This window comes from Callorhinus ursinus, unplaced genomic scaffold (genome assembly GCF_003265705.2).
Source record: "Callorhinus ursinus isolate GAN/ISIS: 27379988/994484 unplaced genomic scaffold, GSC_fseal_2.0 scaffold22, whole genome shotgun sequence".
Lineage (NCBI taxonomy): Eukaryota > Metazoa > Chordata > Mammalia > Carnivora > Otariidae > Callorhinus > Callorhinus ursinus.
Genome location: NW_027397084.1, coordinates 2,897,870 through 2,911,886, shown reverse-complemented (window position 1 = coordinate 2,911,886; position 14,017 = coordinate 2,897,870). Strand labels below are relative to the sequence as shown.

Here is a 14,017-nt window from a genome sequence, read left to right as displayed (position 1 = left end):
GCTTGTGTTCCCTCTCTCACTGTGTCTCTCTCTGTCAAATAAATAAATAAATTCTTAAAAAAAAAAAAGGTGGGTTAGACCAAGTGGGTTAGACCCATTAGTTCTGTAAAAAGGTGGGTTAGACCAAGATAAATAGGTTGTTCTCCTATAGAGATAACCAGAGCCTTTAACACGTTGATGCCCTGCAGAGCTCGGGGTGGGAAGTAGAGAATATAACCTTTCCAGAAAGACCACGTCTAACCTTGGAAATATCTTGAGGCATGTCTGGTGTCTGTTAATCTGGTGGGCTCACAGTCTAGAAGGAGGGCAAGATTTGTGTCTGTTCACTACTGACCCAGTGGAGACTGGACTGGGGCCTGGCACACAGCAGGGGTTCCATAACTATTTGAACAAATGGTCATTCATAGGATTTTACAAAGCACGATTTTGAAACATTGCCAGGGATTTCTCTTGGCTGCTGGAGTCTGTGCTCTGTGTGGGGGTATCTGGGCGGGGAGACTCTGGGATGGTTTGGAGAAGTCTCAGAGGGTTTGGGAATCAGGACACAGGCTCTGTTTCTGAGCCCTGGGTGTGTGAACTTGGGCAAGTAACCCCACCTCCCTGGTGCTCCATCTCCTTCCTCTTCCTGGAAGGCGTTCCTATTCGTAAGGCCTTTGGAAGGGTGTTGCAGGGGTGAGGCCAGGCGAGGGAGCAAGAGACTGGCTGGGGGACCTGCTAGAGTACCCACCATGTAGATGACAAAGCCAATGGTCTGCAGCTGGGCTCCTTGGGGCCGCGCCCGTCGCCAGTTCTTCTGCATCAGGGCCACCAAGCAGGTGCAGACAGCTTGGTCGTCCTCTGGGTCATCGTCGTCCTCTTCGGGGAGAGAGATCCTAAACTGGGGGTTGCTCCAGAACGTGTCTGTGGAGGAAGCAGGTCAGCAGGGCTCTGCCCTTCCCGGCCCTGGGCCTGCCTCCTTGACCAGCCTGGCAGGATCTGTGGGGCCCCCCCGACGTCCTGCACGGTGGGCCCTGGGTCCCGTCACCCACCAGGGTGGTTCCTGCAGCCCCCCGCAGTGCTGCCGCGCCGCCAGTTGCCCTCATAGAAGGTGGTGTGCCAGTAGCTCTTGTGGTCCCCAGCGAGGGCATCGGGCGTCAGGTTGCAGATCTCCAGCAGCGTGAAGTTGTCCAGGAAGTCCTCATAGGACATCCTGCAGTGCGGGGGGCGGGGTGACGGCTGGAGCCTGCGGCATCCCACACCCATAACTCCCCCCCACTGCTCCCCCAGGAGCCTCTCCATCAAAGGCACAGGTGCGAGGGTGGCAGAGGAAAGGAAGGGACAGGGCATGGGGGCAGAAGGATGCCCCCCACCCTACCGTCCCCGCCCTGAGCTGCACTGACCAGAACTCCCCATCCTCCTTCCTGAGCAGGAGCTGCCTCTGGACGTCCGGTGCCACCTTTTCCCACTCCCTGGCGCTGGAGCAGAGACAGGTGGTGGAGGGAGAGGGGCGGGGCTCAGGAGGCATTTTGGTCCTCCCCAAGGGATTCCCTCACCCTTGCCTGTGGGAGTCCTGAGTTAGATGGAGAATCTGGTGGGTGGCACTGCCTCGTTCGTGGGCCTGCTGGGCGCTCTGCCCCTCACCGGACAGTGCTGGTTAGGGGCGCTTACTTGTCACTCCAGGCTCCATTCCACTCGATCCGGCCCCAGGGATTCCGGACCCGAATCAGGGTTTCTGTCCTGCCTTGGTACCAGACCTGGTGGGAGGGGTGTGGCCAAAGGTCAGGGGCCTCAGGCAGGAGGGATTCCCCGGGGCTCCTTGGCTCAGGGTAGTATGCGGTTGGCAGACTCACGTCCTGGAGGTCAGTCACGGAGTAAGCATGCCCTCTCACCAGCATCTTCTGGGTCAAGGTCTCCAACTCGCTATCGCTGGTGACCTATAGAACAGAGAAGGAGAAGAATTCGGGATCCGGTCAGAGGCACTGGGGTCCCTCGAAGAGATGTGAGCACTCTCAGGGTTCACTTTTTAAGATTTTATTTATTTGAGAGAGAGAGAGAGAGAGAGAGAGAGAGAGAGCGCCCGAGCAGGGGGGAGGGGCAGAGGGAGAGGGAGAAGCAGACTCCCCGCTGAACAGGTAGCACGATGCAGGACTTGATCCCAGGACTCCGGGATCATGACCTGAGCCGAAGGGAGATGCTTAACCAACTGAGCCACCCAGGCGCCCTGGGGTTCAGTTTTGTTTGTTTGTTTGTTTGTTTGTTTAAATTAAACCTGGTATTTGCAAATAATTGTAGATTCCCATGCAGTTGTAAGAAATAATCCAGGGAGGGGCGCCTGGCTGGCTCAGCCAGTAGAGCAGGCAACTCTTGGTCTTGGGGTCATGAGTTCAAGCCCCGCATTGGGCATGGAGCCTACGGAAAACAAGAAAAAAATCCAGAAAGATCCAATGCATCCCGTATCGTTTCCCCCAGTGGTAACATCTCACAAAACTGTAGTACAATAGCAGTAGCAAGACTGTCATGATGTTGATGCAATCTGTCAGGCTTTTACAAATGTCCCCACTTTTGCCAGTAGTCCTTTGTGTATGTTTAGTGCAATTGTACCACGTGTGTACTCTCTGCACCACCACCACAGAACCGTCCCAGCACCGCAGGCATCCCCTGTGCTACCCTCTTATAACCATGCCTGCCTCCACTTGCTATCATCTTCCCTGACCTCTCACAACTGCTAATCAGTTCTCCACTTTCATTTTATTTTTATTTTATTTTTTTAAAAGATTTTATCTATACACATCAGAGCTAGAGAGCGCGTGCGTAACTGGGGGTGCGGGAGAGGGGCAGAGGGAGAGAATCTTCAAGTAGACCCCCCCACTCCTGCCGAGCGCGGAGCCTGAGGCCAACAGATCTCAGGATCTGAGATCTTGACCTGAGCTGAAGTTAAGAGTCAGACACTCAACCGATGGAGTCACCCAGGCACCCCTGTTCTCCATTTTTTAAAAAGTTTGTCATTTCGGGGCACCTGGCTGGCTCAGATGGTGGAGGGTGCCACTCTTGATCTCAGGGTTGTGAGTTTGAACCCCAAGTTGGGTGCAGAGATTACTTAAAATCTTTTTTTTAAAGATTTTATTTATTTATTTGAGAGAGAGAGAATGAGAGACAGAGAGCACGAGAGGGAAGAGGGTCAGAGGGAGAAGCAGACTCCCCGCTGAGCAGGGAGCCCGATGCGGGACTCAATCCCGGGACTCCAGGACCATGACCTGAGCCGAAGGCAGTCGCTTAACCAACTGAGCCACCCAGGCGCCCAAAATAAAATAAAATTTTAAAATAATTTTATCATTTCAAGACTGTCAGGGAAATGGAATCATACAGTATGGAACTCTCTTCGGTTTTTTCATTCAGCTTAATTCCCTTGGGATTCATCCAAGTAGTTGCATGTATCAATAGTTCATTTCCTTTTATTGCTGAGTCATGTCCCCTGGCATATGTGCACCACAGTTTAATGATTCATTCACTGAAGACATCTAGACTATTCCCAGTTTTTGGCTACGATGAATAAAGCCCCTGTGAACATTTGTGTGCGGGCATGTAAGTCTTCATTTCTCTGGGATAAAAGCCCAAGAATGCAACTGCAGGGTCATATGGTTGCGCTCCAGGTTCATTTATTTATTTGAATAAATATTTATTTGCTGGGCGTCTACTGCATGCCAAGTGGCACCCTAAGTCCTGGGATCCGGCAGTGAATGAGACAAGTCACTGCCCTCACTGACTGAAACAGCTGGGAGAAGACAGGCTGTGAATAACAATACTCCTAAGTAAGACCCTGACAGAGCACCATAAATACTGAGGGGAAAAAAAAAAAAAACAAAGGAGAGCAAATGAGGTTAGGAGCAACTGATTTAGATTGGGAGGTAGAGGAGAGAAGCCTGAGGAAGGGGCATTTGAACTGAGATGTGAATGAGAAGGAGCTGGTCATGCAGCTCTCTGGGGAAAGAACCTTCTAGGTGAAAGCCACAGCAGGTACAAAGGCCCTGAGGCAGGACCAAGTATGGCTTACTTCGATGGAGCAGCCCATGAGGGAGGATCGCTCGACAGCCTTCCTAAGCATCCTCAGCAGGTTCCGAGGGGGCTTCTGGAGTTGGAGGCTATAGGTCACGCCCCCCGTGAAGTCCTCAAAGCCCTCTACGGTGTTGCCCCCCGACAGTGCTTCATAGGACCCATTCAGCCTGTGGGCACAGAGAGGGCACTTTTGCGCTCTGGGATAGACAGGTCAGCTTGGACATGGGAGGGCATGGGGAGGGAAGGAAGGGATACCCTGACCTCCCTCTGCCTTTTCCCCTGATTCCAGCTGCATCCCTACCTGTCAGGGCAGGCTTGGAGGCAAGCCCACCTTGGGGCACTCACTTGGCATATGCCTTCTCCAACAGGGCACTCCAGAACTCAGTGCGCTCAGCGGAATGCACGAACACCAGCTTGCCATTCTTGGTGGGCAGCCGGTCGTCCACCACCACGTCCATCCACTGCCCAAACTGCCAAATCTGTGGGCGGCAAGGTGGACCTCAGTGGGGCTTAGGGCATCTGTGTGGCCCAGGCCTTCCTCCAAGCACACGCATGCACACATGCACCACGCCCCCTCCCATGAGCACCCCCCCCCCGCACTTCACACACACTCCTTGTGTAAGAGCTGCATTACGCGAGCACCTCCTGGTGGCCAGGATCAGCGACATGCCCGCTGCAGAGCGCCCACTCCCCAGAATGGCCGAGGCGTGAGTGAAAGGCAGTGAAAAGCCTGAAACTCGCCCCCAGCCTCAACTCTAGTTTCTGCCAGGGCCTCCAGAGGGACACCACCCACGCTTTGACCTTGGTTGGGCTTTAGGATTTCTGAGGTTTTAAAAAACTCTTGTGATTCTCAGAAATAGTTTTGTGATGTGAGGAATTTGTCCACATGTCACTAAACTTAATGAGCAGATTATAAAAATTATGTGACCCTGACTGACCGTTGACTCCCCATGTCATACACACACACACACACACACACACACACACACTTCTCCCAAGAGAAAGAGACAGAGACAGAGAGGGATAGAGAAAGAGAAACAGAAGGAAAGCCGCAAAATAACGATTATTTTCTTTTGGGGCTTTAAAAAATTAGCTTACATGATTTCTTTAGTAAGCAGCTATTTCTCTGATAATTAGACAAAAGCCCATCCTAATAAAAGTCATTTTTCAAAAAGAAAAGAAAAAAGGTAACTTCAAAGCACATATAATTCTTCTTTCTCCCTCCCCCCCCCCACACACACAGACACACAGACACACACACACACACACACACCACAAAACAACTCCAGCTTCCAAATCAACCTTCACCTGAAAATGGAAAATGCCGGCATAGTTCTTCCTGAAGCTCTGCCCCTTGGGTACCACACGGTACAACAGTTTGGGGCATGTGGTAAGGGAGCCAATGGCAGCCAGCAGCCAGCAGTCCCCTGGAAAGACAGGAAGGGGGTTGCCTCTCCCTCCCATTTTGTGAGTGTGGGTCCCAGAATCCAAGCCCTAAAGGAGCAGGAACGGGCTCTGTGGCCCCTCCCCCACAGAGCTGCTCCTCCTCTGGCTGTCCCACTAAGGACTGTTCAGGAAGGAATCTAGTAGGGAGAAACAGGGCTGAAGGAACAGGCTCTGGGGGGTGAGCCTCTTTACCTTTTCTATTAGGTAAGAGATTCACAAGTTAGAGCCAGATGCTTCGGTTTTTGGATTTGGGGAGGAGGTATTTGGCCTCTGTCTTGCTCCTTACCCTGAGATCTGCTTTGTGGAGAGAGCCAGTTTTCTCCCATCCCTTGAACAAATCCAGTCACCTCCCCCCATGCCCCCTGCCTTCTACTTCTACTCTATGATTACATCAGTGTATCAGTCAAGACATCTCTCCCTGATGCCACTCACATCATACTGGAGACCCAAGGGTCTTAGTCTGTACTCCAGCTGGGTCCCTGGGGCTAGGCATTGATGGGGCCTAGGGGCAGTATCCCTAGGCTAAGGTCATCCATCAAAATCTCTCTCCTGGGTACCTCAGATCTTGCTGGGTGGGGCCAAGGGCAGGGTGGTACCCTGAGTGAGTGTTCCATGGCCAGGCTTAGGCCGAGGGCACCGGGAAAGCATCTGTGATTACCAATGGCCTCGTGGCTGCTTGGGGTACCCTTGGAGGGAGGCAAAGGGTGGTGGTGGGGGGGGTTAAGGACATTCCAATCCTCCATTGCCAAAAGGACACCTAACCAGGAGGAAGCCGGTTCTCCTCTCGCAGCGCAGTGAGCCACAGCGGCAGACGTGGGGCCTGAGGTCTCCTTGGCTTCCGCCCTGCCCACAACCTGCGCTTTTCTCTGCCACAGATACGACAGAATTCAGCCCCAGAGGAAGGCCGCCCTGGTCTTACCCCTGAAGATGCAATGAAGGGTTTGGAGGAGCCCTTCCTCAGGGAGGAAGCTATCCCTTGGGGCTGGCACAGGAGCCCGTGGGAGAGTGGGCCGAGGAACCTAGTGCTCCTTTATTTGATACGTCAGACCGAGTAAGTTCTGGCACCTGCAGGCGCTTATTTATTTTTTTTCTGCGGGTGCTTAAAAAATAGGGCCTCAAGCTCTTTGGCTCTCCCCCCAACCCCGGGAGGCGGAGCCTAACTCCTTCCCCTTGAAAGGTGGGCCAGATTCCGCGCTTGCTTTGACCAATTGGAATGTGGTGGAGGGGACCGTGTGTGTTCTCCTGAGGCGGTAAAAGGCATGACGGTTTCCTCTTTGTTCTCTCTCTTGGATCACTCTGTCTGGGGGAACCAGCCAGCAGGTTGTGTGGACACTCAGGCCGTCCCACGGGGAAGCCTACGAGGCAGGGAACGGAGGTCTCCTGGCCCGTGAGCATGCCATCTTGGGAGCGGATCCTGCCGCTCCCGTGAAACCTTCGGATGAACAGGGCTCCGCCTGATATCTTGATGGCAGCCTCATGAGAGACTCTGAGTCAGACCCAACCTGCTCTGTTCCTTACGAATTATTGACCCACAGAAACTGAGATGATAGATGTTTGTCATTGCTTTAAATCACTGAGTCCTGGGGACAATTGACTGTGTGGCGATGGGTAACTGCTAGACGACCCAGCTTGCTCCCAGACCCAGAGAGCGGCCGGTGGGGCTGGAATCACACTGGCGGGGGTGGAGCAGGGAGAATATACCTGGCAGCCTCACTCCCCTCTCCTCAGCAGGGGAGGGGCAAGGAAAGAGGAGAGACTGTCTGAACCTAGGGGGTCCCAGCTCCCCAGCCAGAGACACCCTGGCTCTTCCCCTACCTCAGCCTTCTTCCGCGATTCACCCCCTCCTTCCACACCAGCTTTATTGCTCCCCACTCACCAAGGACGCCTTGGCAGATGTCTGTTGGACTGATCCCGTTCACAATGAAGTGAGGATTGCTTGTGATTTGCTGCAGAGAAGGAATAAGGACTTTAGGGGGCCCAGACATCCCCCTCCTAACCTCCCTCTCCCCATTCCTGGGGAATGACGTCCACCTCCACGTTCTAGGGGAAAACATGGCACCGGAAGGGGAAGGTCACAGGACGAGCTCAGCAGAGTTGTAGGATGGGGCAGCCAAGGTCAGTGAGTGATTTTCCCAGGGGTTCTCTGAGAGGTTTGGTGTAAGCATGGCCAGAACTGTCCCCAGGCCTGATCCAGGGTCAGGATAGAGGGTCAGGGGACGGGAGATTTCACAGTGACGGGGGCGTCATGACAAACAGCCCTCGCACTCCGACAAGGGATCCACGCCTCCCCTCCCAATACCTACACCAGGCCGCTGCCAGGAGATGTTCTGCACGTTTTTGGAGCTGGGGCCCAGATCCTTGAAGCCCAGGGAACTGGGTTCGGCGGGGAAAAAGGAGTCCTCGAACAGTTCCCCCCTCCTCAGACAGGCTGCTTGCAGGTCCTCATAGTTCTGGTTATTGTAGTTCTGGGCCTTGTGGTGTTGGCCCACGCCCTCGGCTCTGAGGCGGTTCTGGCTTACGTGAACCGCCATTCCTGGATCCATGAAAATGGACTCTGCTTAACAATGAAAAGACAGATAACCCAGTTAAAAAAAATGGACAAGGGATCTGGATAGATAGTTTTTCTGAAGAAGATACACAAAAATGCTCAACACCATCAGTCACCAGGCAAATGCAAACCCACCTCAATGATCCACCACTTTGCACCCCCCAGGATGGCTATAATAAAAAAGACTGATAATAACAAGGGTCAGAGAGGATGTGGAGAAATTGGAAGCTTCATCCACTGCTGGTGGGAATATAAAAGGGTGCAGCCACTTTGAAAAATAGCCTGGCCATCCCTCAAACAGTTAAGCATAGAATCATTACCATATGATCCAGCAATTCCACCTCTAGGTATACACCCAAGAGAAAGGAGAACGTGTGTCCCTATAGAAAACTTGTACACAAATGTTCATGGCATTATTCGCAATAGCCAAAAAGTGGGAAGAAACCCCAAGTTCCATCAGCTGATAAAAGAACCAGTAAGACGGGAAACATACATACAATGGAATATCATTCATACAAGAATATCATTCAAAAAGAAATGAAGTGTTGGGGGCACCTGGGTGGCTCAGTCCGTTAAGCGTCTGACTCTTTTTTTTTTTTTAAAGATTTTATTATTTATTTGAGAGAGAGAGAATGAGAGATAGAGAGCACGAGAGGGAAGAGGGTCAGAGGGAGAAGCAGACTCCCCGCAGAGCAGGGAGCCCGACGTGGGACTTGATCCCGGGACTCCAGGATCATGACCTGAGCTGAAGGCAGTTGCCCAACCAACTGAGCCACCCAGGCGCCCAAGCGTCTGACTCTTGATTTTGGCTCAGGTCATGGTCTCGGGTCGTGAGGGCTCTGCATTGAGCGTGGAGCTTGCTTGAGATTCTCTCTCTCCCTCTCCCTCTGCCCCTACCCCCACTGGTGCATGCTCGCGAACGTGTATGTGTGTGCACGTGTGCGTGTTCGCTCTCTCTCTTTCTCTCTCTCAAAAAAAAAAAAAAGAAAGAAAGAAATGAAGTACTGACCCACGCTACAACATGGATGAGCCTCAGAAACATGATGCTAAGTGAAAGAAGGCAGTCACAAAGAACCACAGACTGCATGATTCTATTTCTATAAAATGCCCCAAATAGGCCAATCTATATAGAGAGAGTAGTAGAAGGGTGTGGTCTGAGTTAAACAGAGCCTGGTTGGTGCCGCGGTGTGGGAGGAACCAGAGTGGGGGAAAAGAAGGGGCAGCTGCAGGGAGGGACAGGAGGGTTCGAGGCTGTCTAGAGGTGAGACCCAGGTTGAGCCCACAGAGGGCTGAGCTCCACTGAGGCGAGAGCAGGGGGTCTCGGTGATTCATCCTCCCTCGAGTTGGCAGACAAGGAGAAGAGTTACAGTAGCAAAGCTAACAGCACTGAGTGCTTGCTCTGTGTCAGGCACACCAGCCTCCAGAAAGATCCATGCAATATTCTCAATTACTGGAAGAGGAAGCAGAGGTTCTGAGGTCAAGGAGCATGCCCAAGGTCACAGGTGAGGGGTGGGCATGGGACGGAGTCTGACTGCAGACCCCAGGCAAGGGCAGACCTTACCCTGACAGTACCCCCAGAGGGAGGTGCCTCCCCGCAGTGGGAAGTCCTGTGGAATAGCACCATCTTCCCATCTTCATCAACTAAGGGGATCATGCGCCGTTTGTGGTGAAACTTCTCTGATGCCCCTTGACCCTTCCCACTACCCCAACCAAGCCCACCCATTCTCCTGTCCCACAGCGGTGTCTTCTTGGGACTTCCCTAGGCCTAGGAATGCCCCTGTGGTCTCCCCTTGTCAGCCTGACAAACCCAAACCAGGCTGCCACTGAGAGGCCCAGCACCTTCCAGCACGGGGAGCCTTTTCTCAGCTGCACTGGACCGCTCCTGCCTTGGTGCCTCTGCCTGGAATCATTCCTGCTCCCACGCACACACCTTGTCCACTGGGAAAAGTCCTGCTCAGCCTTCTAGGCCCTGCTCAATGCCACCTCCTTGGGGAAGCCCTCCCCTAATGTGCCCAGGCAGGGTTTGGGGCAGCCCCCACCTCCAGCACTTTCCTTTGTTGGGACACCCATCGCTGCCTGCCGGTTCTGAGTTGGCTTGTCTGTGAGCTCTCAAGGGTGGAGGTGGGGGCTTCTCTGTCCACCGCTGGGTTCCCTCTGTCTCACATAGCACCTGGCCACAGCAGGGGCTCAGAAATGCTTTCAGGGGATGAATGAATGAATGAATGAATGCCTTGCATTGTGGCCTTTCCCCTACTGACCTGGCTGGGTAAATGGTATTTCTTGAGTTCCTACTGGGATCATAGAGCAGCCCTCCTCCCTCCTAGGACTCAATGATTGTAAGGATGCAGCAGCATGTTGAGATCTCGGTGTGTCTGTCTGTCTGTCTCGGTGTGAGCTCCTTAGAGCAAACCGTAACTCATCTCAGCCACCTTCGTGGAACATTCAGTCTGTGCTGGGCACTGAGGCGTCAGAAGTGAGCACTCGCCTGCAGGGAGCTCTGAGAGGACCCTCGCCAGACTATCCCTCTTCCCCATCAGCTTCATGGGCCATAGAGGCAGGGAGGAGGGGCCGGGGAGAGAGGCCACCCAGATCAGGTGGGATAATTGGGAGGTTCTTGCGGGCCGAGTGACTGCCCCCTTCTTCCTGACCGGCCCCTGAGGGTGGGTGCACCAGAACTTCCTGGCCCTGGAAGGGTCAGGGTTGGGGGCAGGGAAGAGGGTGTGTGCAGTGGGAATCTGGGCATATTCTAACCCCCTTCCTCTCCCTTTCCCCCCACCCTCTCTCTTCCCACCCAGGCCCTCTGGCTTTCTCTTAGAAATAGTAGAGGAGCTCCTTCTCAGTCCCTCAGGCCAGGGGAAAACGAATAAAGGGGTGTGTTGCGGCAGCAGGGGAATAAGTGGCTTATTTCTTTGCTCAAAGAGCAAGGGAAAGACTTGGAGGGAGGCCTGTGGGGGACAAACCTTGGAACCCCCTTCAGGTGAAGAGGGTCCAGAGAGGCAGGCTGCAGAACATCCCCGAGGAGAGATGAGAATCAGAACTGGTCTTGTTTCATCACCTGGTCCACACCCCTGGCCCAGGTCACCGGCAGGGCAGGGATGACTGTCCTGAGTGACCTAGGCCTACCCCAGGGCCCACCCGGAGGTGTTAGGGCTAGAGGTCTTCCACCTGGGAGATCCCCCCTCCAGGGGACACTCGGCAATGTCGGCAATGTCTAGAGACATTTTTGGTTGGCATAACTGGGGAGCAGGGGGGTGCTCCTGGTATCGGTGGGTAGAGGCTGGAGAGGCCGCTAAACATCCTACAGTGCTCAGGACAGCCCCATGACAAAGAGTTATCCTGCCGCAATGTCAAGTGTCCGGGTTGAGAGACCTGGGTTAAGTGAGGGGCCCAAGGGCACCTGCGCAGTGAGGTGAACCACTCTGCCCTTCCACCACGGGGTCGCCTTCGGAGGCCTCTGACTTGGCTGCCTCCGGGAGTGACTGTGCCAGTCTCTCCTCGGGGTCTGGAAGGACCAGAGGAGGGGATGGGGTCCAGGAAAACTGGAGAACCTCAGAGGGCAGACCAAGGCTGTGAAGTTAAATCTCAGCTTCCTCTTCCCTCTGGAGTGCTGGGTCTGAGCGCATTACTCAGCTGGCTGGCCGGGACACACACACGTGCATGCACACACGCGCGTGCACGCACGCGCACACACACACACATGTGCGTGCACGCACACACGCACGCACGCACACGTGCACGCACACACACACACACACACACGCACACACACACGCTCCACCACAGTCATCACCAAAATGTCTCCAGAGAGGGTGACAGACCCGGGCCCTGTCAGGTGGGCTTAGGGGCGTGGGCAGGCTGAGACAGACAGACAAGGCTGGCTGTGGGAAGGACAGACAGGTGGCCATGAGTGGCTAGGAAGCTCTCTGTCCCAGGTGTGTATCCTGTCTCCCCTGCAGGCGGGGAGTTGTCGCGGAGGGCGGTGCAGCCTCCCCACCAGACGGAGGCCTGCAGATTTGGGGACAGCTGAGTTTCCAAAGCTGGCGGGAAACAAAGACGTTGTCTAGACTCCTCAGGGGACTTCTGAAGAGCGAGGACCGGGTTAGTTCTTCTCTTAGGGCGAGGCCTACACTTGTAGGGTCCAGGCAGATGGCGCGGGCCCAAGAAGCCAGGATCTGGGGTGCCCTTTATAGCAGAAGCCCGCTGCCCTCCCAGGCTGGGGGAGGGGCAGGGCTGAGCCCTTCTGCTGGTGGGACTGGCTGCCCCCCACCACTTAGCCCCCACCCCACAGAACAGGTCAACTCTGCTGAGCGCCCCTCTCCCCGGTGCTGTCTCCCTCAGGCCCTGAGATCAAGTCCCCAGGCCTGCCTCCAGAGTCCCGTTCCGGTGGTTCTCTTAGGGTCTGGGTTTTTTTGGACCAAGAGGCCCACGCTTCTGGGCTGGGGAGACGTTCTCTCCGTTCCCTGAGTTTTATTTCTCTAATGGCTGCTGGGGCTTCCCTCACACAAGCCTCCCTCCCAGGCAGCTGTGAGAGCGGGGTGACGGGTCCCTCTCCTCTCCCCTCCCCGACTCCCCGACTGTCAGTGGAGGCAGGAGGAAGGGCTCCTGGGGGTCTGGCTATCAGTGGACCGTGTGAGGAAGGGAGCGTCCAGTCTGATGGAGGGGTCACCCTCCAGGGGGCTCAGCCCCTTCCCTGCGGGGAGGCCCTAGTCTGCGGAGGTACAGGAGGGGTACAAGGCCCATCAGCGCCTACCTGGGGAGTACAGCATGTTGGTGGCTAGCGTGGTGCTTGACAGTTGAAGGTTCTGGGGGGAGGGGGAGGAGAGCCCCCACCCCCACCCCCACTCAGAACTCTCCAGTTGCAGTGGGAATCCTGGGGCAGCGGCACATTTTAATAGTTGCCTTCTTCTTCTGTCTTCCTACCCACTGTCCCCCCACCCCCAGGCTGGCACGGTCAGTAACCTAGCCCCTTTTGATCTGCCTGGTCCCCACCCACCAGCCCAAGGGCCATCTCCCTGCGGGGACGGGAGTCCCAGCACCCCTACCTGGGGACACCTCTACCAGGCTGGCTGTCCTCATTGTACTGTCCAATCAGGACAAGTCTGAGGCCCCCTCCTTAAGCCCGACGCTCCTAGGAAGGGATTATCCCTGACACCCCAACTTGACCCTTTTATCCTGAAAGCCTCTTCATTTTCAGAAGGCACCTTCCCACTGACATGGCATGGTGTCTTCACATGGCCTTCCCTGTGTCTCTCCGCACACGGACACCAGTTGTATAGGATTAGGGACCCACCCTATTCTAGCATGACTTCATCTTAAATTTGTACTTCGGCCATGACCGCATTTCCAAATAAGGTCATGTGCTGAGATACCGGAGTTTAGGATTTCAACATATCTTTGACGGGGGCGGGGGGTGGGGAGACACAGTTCAACCGCTAACACTCTCCTTGTCATGGTTAGGCCACTGGCTTGGCTGTCATGTCTATCCAGGGGAAAGCATGAACTCTTTGACCTGAGAAACCCGCCCCTATAGTATATTGTATGGCCGTTGAAGACAGGGACTGTCGAGGTCATCCCGGTGACCTTCTGCCCAGCCTGGCGGAGCGTTAGGCACAGAGCAGATGCTCAGGTCACTGAATGGAATCACAGAGTCTTGTCCCAAGCTGACTTTGGACTAGTTCTCCCCACCCCCCTCTCTGGGTCTCAACTTCCTCATCTATAAGAACATTAATTACAGTTCATTAAGTTCTTATTATGTGCCAAGCACTGGGCTAAGAACTTCCCGCTTGTTTAATCCTTAAAACAGCTCAAGGATATGGTATCGTTATCCTCATGTTATAGAGGAGAAAGGTGAGGGCCAGAGGTGATATAGTATGAAATAAATTTTTGGTCTCTGCTCCTGGTTCCTGAAACAGAGCTCCTAAACCCTTGGAATTTTGTGAGTGATAACCGCGTCTTTTTTTTTTCTTAAAGATTTTATTTATTTATTTGACA

At 54.3% G+C, this 14,017-nt stretch overlaps 1 protein-coding gene across 1 annotated transcript in view; it reads right to left on the bottom strand.

The window, feature by feature from the left end:
• CAPN11 (calpain 11) overlaps window positions 1–12,824 on the bottom strand; it is a 17,561-nt gene extending 4,737 nt beyond the window's left edge. The window contains exons 1-11 of the mRNA XM_025890579.2: window positions 12,777–12,824; window positions 7,782–8,035; window positions 7,355–7,424; window positions 5,341–5,459; window positions 4,378–4,511; window positions 4,031–4,199; window positions 1,830–1,913; window positions 1,648–1,733; window positions 1,380–1,454; window positions 1,029–1,189; window positions 728–900 (exon numbers count right to left, since the gene is read on the bottom strand). Coding sequence (XP_025746364.1) covers window positions 728–900; window positions 1,029–1,189; window positions 1,380–1,454; window positions 1,648–1,733; window positions 1,830–1,913; window positions 4,031–4,199; window positions 4,378–4,511; window positions 5,341–5,459; window positions 7,355–7,424; window positions 7,782–8,035; window positions 12,777–12,792 — 1,341 coding nt within the window. The 5' untranslated portion in view covers window positions 12,793–12,824. The remainder of the gene's footprint in view (window positions 1–727; window positions 901–1,028; window positions 1,190–1,379; window positions 1,455–1,647; window positions 1,734–1,829; window positions 1,914–4,030; window positions 4,200–4,377; window positions 4,512–5,340; window positions 5,460–7,354; window positions 7,425–7,781; window positions 8,036–12,776) is intronic.
• Window positions 12,825–14,017: the final 1,193 nt, after the last annotated feature.